At 44.6% G+C, this 7,953-nt stretch overlaps 1 protein-coding gene across 1 annotated transcript in view; it reads right to left on the bottom strand.

The window, feature by feature from the left end:
* FBXO36 (F-box protein 36) overlaps nucleotides 1-7,525 on the bottom strand; it is a 54,610-nt gene extending 47,085 nt beyond the window's left edge. Inside the window, exon 1 of the mRNA XM_011969148.1 lies at nucleotides 7,413-7,525. Coding sequence (XP_011824538.1) covers nucleotides 7,413-7,508 — 96 coding nt within the window. The 5' untranslated portion in view covers nucleotides 7,509-7,525. The remainder of the gene's footprint in view (nucleotides 1-7,412) is intronic.
* Between the last annotated feature and the right edge of the window lie 428 nt (nucleotides 7,526-7,953).

Genomic DNA, 7,953 nt, shown 5'->3' with positions numbered 1-7,953 from the left:
TTGAGACAGTCTCACCCTATTGCACAAGCTAGAGGGCAGTGGCATGATCTCCACTCACTGCAACCTCCACCTCCTGGGTTGAAGCAATTATCCTGCCTCAGCCTCCCGAGTAGCTGGGATTACAGGTGTGTGCCACCATGCCCAGCTAATTTTTTTGTATTTTTAGTAGAATGTTGGCCAGGCTGGTCTTGAACTCCTGACTTCATGATCCACCTGCCTCATCCTCTCAAAGTGCTGGGATTACAGGCATGAGCCACCGCGCCCAGCCGTGTCTTTGTCTTTTTTTTGAGAAAGAGTCTTGCTCTGTTGCCCAGGCTGGAGTACAGTGGCCGGATCTCAGCTCACTGCAAGCTTCGCCTCCTGGGTTCAAACCATTCTCCTGCGTCAGTCTCCCAAGTAGCTGGGACTATAGGCGCCCGCCCCCACGCCTGGCTAAGTTTTGTGTTTTTTTTTTAGTAGAGACGGGGTTTCACCATGTTGGCCAGGATGGTCTTGATCTCCTGATCTTGTGATCCGCCTGCCTCAGACTCCAAAGTGCTGGGATTACAGGTGTGAGCTACCACACCTGGCCCCTTTAGTTTCTCAAAAGTAATTGTTACTGATATTAAAAAGAAAAAGAGGCCAGGTGCAGTGGCTCATGCCTGTAATACCAGAACTTTGGGAGGTCGAGGCGGGCGGATTACTTGAGGCCAGGAGTTCGAGACCAGTCTGGTAAACATTGTGAAACCCCATCTCTACTAAAAATACAAAAATTAGCCGGGCGGGGTAGTACATGCCTTTAGTCCCAGCTACTTGGGAGGTTGAGGCAGGAGAATCACTTGAACCCGGGAGGTGGAGGTTGCAATGAGCTGAGATCATGCCACCTCACTCCAGCCTGGGTGACAACTCCATCTAAGAAAAAAAAAAAAAAAAGGTCAGAAGTTTCTAGACACTAAATCCTCCTTAAGGATGAGTAGAGAAGTTCATGCCTGTAATCCCAGCACTTTGGGACAGAGAGGCGCAAGGACTGCTTGAGCCCAGGAGTTTGAGGCTGCAGTGAGCTGACTGCACCATTGCACACCAGCCTGGATGACAGAATGAGATTCTGCCTCTAAAACAAACAAAAATGCCAAGAAAGCTCCTTAAAATTTTGCAAGGAAAATTGGAAAATTAATCATTAATCAATCTGCACTCTCTCTAAAACTGTACAATTAGAATTATTTTCCCTCCACAAAAACAGCAGGAGTTTGTGACACAGCCATCAAAGCTACCTCAGTATTCAATGAGGGAGGTGGGTGGAAGGCGGTGCTGGCCAAATAGGGGGAATACAGGCAGGACGCTACCTCAGAGTGAGAGTTCTCCATTTACACTTTCATTTTAAATCTTTATTGCTTTTCTCTGATTATAAAAAGAAATGCTCATGGTAGAAAATTCAGATGTTTCAGAAATATGAATGCAGAGAGTAAAAATCTGTAACTCTAAGAATGCATCATTCCAGCTTTTTCTTTTAAGAATTATTTAAAACCTCACTAACATTTATTTAAAACACTTTTTTTAAAAGTAGGATATGCTATGTTTAATCCAGCAACTTGCTTTTCTTGCTAGATTTTATTTGGTCTACTGAGTAAACAGAGATCCACCGCATTGTTTTTGAAAAGTTGGATAGTATTCTATGGCATGAATGAATCACAGTTTAACCACATTTCCTCTCAGGGAAAAATGTTTTTACAATTATTGACTTTGGTGAATAATCTTGCTCACATATCCTCGTGCATATGTGATAGCATTTTTGGATACCCAAATCCTAGAAATGGATTTGCTGGGTCAAAGGGTGTGTGCACTAACATTTTTATTAGACTGAATTTACATTTTAAATCTTTAAAATTGGTCTGCAGTTTGAAATGGCACTAGCTCAATTTTTTGTTGTCTCTCGCTCAGCCGTCACCAAGTCTAGTTTTAATTCCTTTGTCAGAAGTCATTGAGATGACAGCTTCCTGTCACAGGCTGGCATGCAACCTCAGGTGTTTTCAGTCTCTTAGTGCTACAACTCTAATACACTTCAAAAATAATTGCCATTTTTTTTAGGGGGGTGAGCATTTTCATTTTTTTTTTTTTTTCAGATGACACTAGCTTCAGATATCTTTTTGGAGTTTTGGAGAGGATTTAGTAAAAGAGATAAAACAAGACTAATCTATTGCCCAATTCTTCCTTTTTTCATCTGCTGGAGTTAACTATGACATATTGGTGCTCTTCGGACAACCACCTGGGTTATTGGCTGCAAGAGGCCATATCTGCCAGTTCCCATCTACTTAGCATACCATTACTCTCTTTCTAACACTTTTCCAGTATTTGTCATGTTAAACCTAAATTAATTGTTCTGGCCACCTAAGCAACACTTCCATTTTGAGAGGACAAAGAAGACACCATTTCAAGAGTACAATACTGGTAACAGTACCCTCCTGAACCACTTAGTATAAAGCGATTTTTTGCGTCTTCTGGACTCATAGATTTCAAAACACCTGCACTCATTAACTTGCCAATTGGTCATGAACTTCCTTTGGAGTTAAAAAAAAATACAACATATAAAAGATTAGCCATTAAAGTGTTTTTAAAAATCAAATACTAGCTACATTCTCCCCACTATAAAGAAGAATATATATGCGTCATCAGAGTAGGAACTAAATAATATTCAACATTCTTTCTAGCCCTGGCCAGGTTCGGCGTCTCACCCCTGTAATTCCAGAATTTTGGGAGGCCGAGGTGGGCAGATCGCTTGAGGCCAGGAGTTCAAGATCAGCCTGGCCGACATGGTGAAACCCCATCTCCACTAACAATACAAAAATTAGCTGGGCATGGTGGCGGGTGCCTGTAGTCCCAGGCACTCGTGAGGCTGAGGCAGGAGAATCGCTCTAACCCAGAAGGCGGAGGCTGAGATCGCCCCACTGCACGCCAGCCTGGGTGACAGGGTGAGACTCCTGTCACAAAAACAAAAACCCAAAGATGCTTTCCAGCCCGAACACTTATTAATCCACAGGTTTTCAAAGAATTAGAATCCCATATAAGAAAATATATGTAAACTAGTACTAGAACTAGAGTAAGAATAACAGTAAAAAAAAATTTTTTTTTTTTTGAGGTAGAGTCTCGCTCTGTTGCCCAGTGGTGAGATCTCAGCTCACTGCAACCTTTGTCTCCTGGGTTCAAGTGATTACCCTGATTCAGCCTACCCAGTGGCTGGGACTACAGGCTCATGCTACTCTGCCCGGCTAATTTTTGTATTTTTAGTAGAGACAGGGTTTCACCATGTTGGCCAGGCTGCTGTTGAATTCCTGACCTCAAGTGATCCACCCCTCGGGCTCCCAAAGTGCTGGAATTACAGGTGTGAGCCACCACACCTGGCCAAGTAAATCTTATTATTTATTTATTTATTTATTTATTTTAAAGATTGAGTCTTGCTCTGTTGCCCAGGCTGGAGAGCAGTGGTGGGATCTCGGCTCACTGCAACCTTTGCCTCCAGGGTTCAAGCGATTCTCCTGTCTCAGCCTCCCGAGTAGCTGTGATTACAGATGTGCATCACCATGCCCGGCTAATTTTTTGTATTTTTAGTAGAGACGGGGTGTTGCCATGTTGACCAGGCTGGTCTCGACCTCCTGGCCTCAAGTGATCCGCCTGCTTTGGCCTCCCAAAGTGCTGAGATTACAGGCATGAACCACTGTGCTCAGCCTCTTTTTTTTTTTTTTTTCCAAGAGAAGGGGTCTTGCTATGTTGCCCAGGTTGGTCTGAAACTCCTTAGCTCAAGCAATCCTCCCACCTGAGCCTCCCCAAATTCTGGGATTACAGGTTTGAGCCACTGTGCCCAATCCTTGAGTGAATCTTTGATTTAGAAAGCAGTGCACTATTTTTTCTAAAGCTGGAGATCATCATTATAAAGATCAGCTTTGAGAAACTAAACTGACCCCAAGCTATAATCTGAAAGTTATTTTTTTGAATAAAAAAACCCCCTAAACCCAAAACAACATGGTATCAAGTAGTAAAAGAGAAGCGCCTGTATAAGCATACAATATATTTCAAATGTTACTATATAAACAAAGGAAATATTTATGTATAACATTTATATTCTGGACTATGTCAGTGGTGGTATGACACTAATGAGAGAAATAGCTGCCCTCAAATCCATGTCAAATGTACAGTTATTTGGATTTATAAGGCCAACGAAAAAGATGCAGTGAAAAAGAGACTAAAAAACAGAATCAGCCCGAAAGAAGGATTCATCTAAATCTGGGGCATAATTTGGATAATATACAAAATTAAAAAAATAAAGACAGGAGAAAGAGGAGGAAATGTACAAGAAATAATTTTAGAAAGTCATTCCAGAAAAAAATCTATCTTATAAAACACATTTTAATGCTAGTCTTTTAGTACTTATTTATGTCAGGCCACCTCTTACTGGATGTTTGGTTTCCTGTGCTGAGACTCAGAAAAATTGTCTTGTGGTTAGAAAATAGCATATTCTCAAGGCAGTTGACTGAAAAGTGTATTTTTTTGGCATGCCATTTTTTACAACAAATTTTACTTTAAAAAGAGGGTGAATTAATTAGCTTGGAGATTAACTCTCACTGGTAGAAGTATAGTGGATTTATTCAGCATGCTTAAAAAAGAAAATGGATCAGAATTTAGGATTTTATATATATGTAACTGACAAAACCTGAGATAAAGGGGAGTTTTTCACCTGCAAAAATAAAAAATAAAAAAATAAAAATAAAGAAAGAAAAAGAAAAATTAAGAACACTGAAGGGATGGTGGGAAAGATTTCTTAAAAAGAGGAGTTAGGGCCGGGCGCGGAAGCTCATGCCTGTAATCCCAGCACTTTAGGAGGCCGAGGCGGGCGGATCACGAGGTCAGGAGATCGAGACCCTCGTGGCTAACAGTGAAACCCCATCTCAAATAAAAATACAAAAAATTAGCCAGGCGTGGTGTCAGGCGCCTTTAGTCCCAGCTACTCGGGAGGCTGAGGTAGGAGAATGGCATGAACCCAGGAGGCAGAGCTTGCAGTGAACCGAGATTGCACCACTGCCCTCCAGCCTGGGCGACAGAGCACGATTCTGTCTCAAAAAAAAAAAAAAAAAAAAAAGAGTAGTTAGAGGAAGGTGTGCGCCTAAGTTAGACTTGAGGGCAAAGTCTGAAGAACGTCAACAACGTAAGTATTCTTTAGGAAGCCGAATGCCAGGAGCACTCCTAAGGATAATTTACTAAAATAAAAAGGTAAACAGATATTCAGCCTGTTGAGTCTTACAAATGAGAGAAATGAAGCATGCTTCTAAAATACCAGACCCTCAAAGGAAAGAAAATGCTAAAAAAGACAAAGTTTTAAAGGCTGTAGAGTGAAAATTAAAACATTCTAACTTACTTGAGGTAGATGAAAATAGAAAATCACGTAAGATTAGAACAGATTATATTTTTGACCACTCATGTTAGGAAGTAAAGAAATGTCAGGATCATAAATCTTAAAGCTGGCCAGGCGCGGTGGCTGAAGTCTATAATCCCAGCATTTTCTGAGGCCGAGGCTGCTGGATCACCTGATGTCAGTAGTTGGAGACCAGCCTGGCCAACATGGCAAAACCCCGTCTCTACTAAAAATACACAAAAAATTGGACAGGCGTGGTGGTCGGCGCCTGTAATCCCAGCACTTTGGGAGGCTGAGGCGGGTGGATCACTGGAGGTCAGGAGTTTGAGACCAGCCTGGCCAACATGGCGAAACCCTGTCTCTACTAAAAACACAAAAATTAGCTGGGCGTGGTGGCACACGCCTGTAATCCTGTGCTGGCACAAGCCAGCTACTCAGGAGGCTGAGGCAGGAGAATCGCTTGAACCCAGGAGGCGGAGGTTGCAGTGAGCTGAGTTTGCGCCACTGCACTCCAGCCAGGGCAACAGAGGGAGACTCCCTCTCGATAAATAAATAAACAAATAAATCTTAAAGCCAATGGAAAAATCAATAATCCGTTTAAAAAAGGTATGAAGCCGGGAGCGGTGGCTCATGCCTGTAATCCCAGCACTGTGGGAGGCCGAGGCAGGCGGATCACGAGGTCAAGAGATCGAGACCATCCTGGCCAGCATGGTGAAACAAGGTCGCAGTGAGCTGAGATCGCGCCACTGCACTCCAGCCTGGCGACAGAGCGAGACACGGTCTCAAAAAAAAAAAAAAAAAAAAAAAGTACAAAAAAGGATGACTTTCAGTATTTCATAAATCACCAAATGAGCAAAAACCCCTAAAAACAGTTTAATTAAAAATTTGAGGCTGACTCTGGGCCCACTGCCTAGGAATTAGCCCTGCTCCGCAAGGAGCAGTACTGTTTAAAAAAAATTTTTGGACAGTCTAATATTACATTTGTAATATTTCCAAATCTTAAATTAAAAAATATATTAACATTTATATTTTAAAAGATGCTTTTAAAAATATAAAAAATTAACTCATTACCTATTTTGTTTAAGGGCTCCTGGAAAAATCGAGGGAATGATCAATATGCACGCCAAAACAAATATATACAAACTTCTAAATTTCATTTTATAGGAATAGAATAGTATCTATTGCAAGCGCAGGGTGCATGAATAACTCAGTGACAGGCGTAAGCTCAGCCAGGATTAGAAACGTCTTCCCAATGGAGGCCCCGCTCAAGTTGAGAATTTCATGGACACAGTAAATCATCCAAAAGCCCACCTTCAATAACCAAAGTAGGCATAAAAATAGGCCGATGGTTACTTTGGAGATAATATAATCCTCGGTCTTATTGTTGTGAAGCAGATGTCATTATGGGTGGGGCTGAAGCGCAGAGCAGCTGAAACATTTTTATACTACCACCCGCACACTTTCAATGGGATAGAAGAGACTCAAAAAGGTAAGAGAAGAGCTCCCAATCGTCAACTGCTACTAGAAATAACTAACTTTTGATGTGGCCATGGCACGCGTAAAGGCCACAAAGAGATTTATAAAATTCTCCATGATTAATTCCTATCCTGGAAAAGAGGCAATCTCCTTTTCCCCTCCCTAGCCGGCTCCTCCTTGGGACACTTGGCTGAGTCTTTCTTTCCCTCCTTCTCACGCTGAGGTGAGGCCGCACGCAAGCCTGGGACGCCCGTTTTCCTCTTCGCGCGGAGGGAACTCTACGGGTAGGAAGCCGGGGTGGCGGGAAAGGAGCGCGCGGCACCGCGGGGAGGCAGAGAAGGCTTGCCAGGGACTAGCCGGGCTCGGGGAGAGCAGGGACACGCGGGCCGCCGGACCGAGGAGGCCGAGGTGACGAGGAAAATCTCCCAGCGCGGAGCCGGGACCGGGCGCTTCCGGCGGGCTACGGCTGCTCTCGGCCTAGCACAGCCTGGGTCCCGGGCCCCAACCGGGCCAGGTAGGGAGTTAGGAGAGAGGGTAAACCGGGGCTCGCACTTGCCTGAGACCGGGTGACCAGTAACTGGTAATAGTCTTTGCTCGGCGCCGGGCCTTGTCCTACAGTTTCAAACAGAGTCTCCGGCAGCCACGACGCCATCTTGGGACGCCACCGCCGTCGCTAAGACAACCAGGAAGGGGCGGGGCTTGGTCGGGGTCAAGGGGCCAAAACCCTAGTTTAAATTGAACCACGCTTATGAGCTGGCAGAAGGATTTCTAACTTGGGGCGATTCTCCCCTTCTCCAAGGGTCTCAGGGAACCCTGATCCGTGAAATTTCCAGCTCCAGGTCCCGGGTGACCCGAAGAGGAATTAGTTCCTGCTACCACAGAGGGGAGGGGGTGACCCCGGCGGAGGGATACCAAGTGGAGCCCCACAGTCCCCTTCCTGGTCCCTCGAAGGGATCGGGCGGAGATCGGAGGCTGCTGGGAGAGTCGAGCCGGGCGGCGGGGGAGGGAGGGGCGATGTGATGGGCCGCCAGTAGGCAGCGGGGCCGGTCCCGCGGACGAGCCCGTCAACCAGAGCTCGAGGGCAAAGTAGTTCCCCG

Source organism: Mandrillus leucophaeus, unplaced genomic scaffold (genome assembly GCF_000951045.1).
Source record: "Mandrillus leucophaeus isolate KB7577 unplaced genomic scaffold, Mleu.le_1.0 Scaffold878, whole genome shotgun sequence".
In the NCBI taxonomy this organism is placed as follows: domain Eukaryota; kingdom Metazoa; phylum Chordata; class Mammalia; order Primates; family Cercopithecidae; genus Mandrillus; species Mandrillus leucophaeus.
The sequence above is the reverse complement of the archived record's forward strand: the minus strand, read 5'-3'. Positions and strand labels throughout refer to the sequence as shown.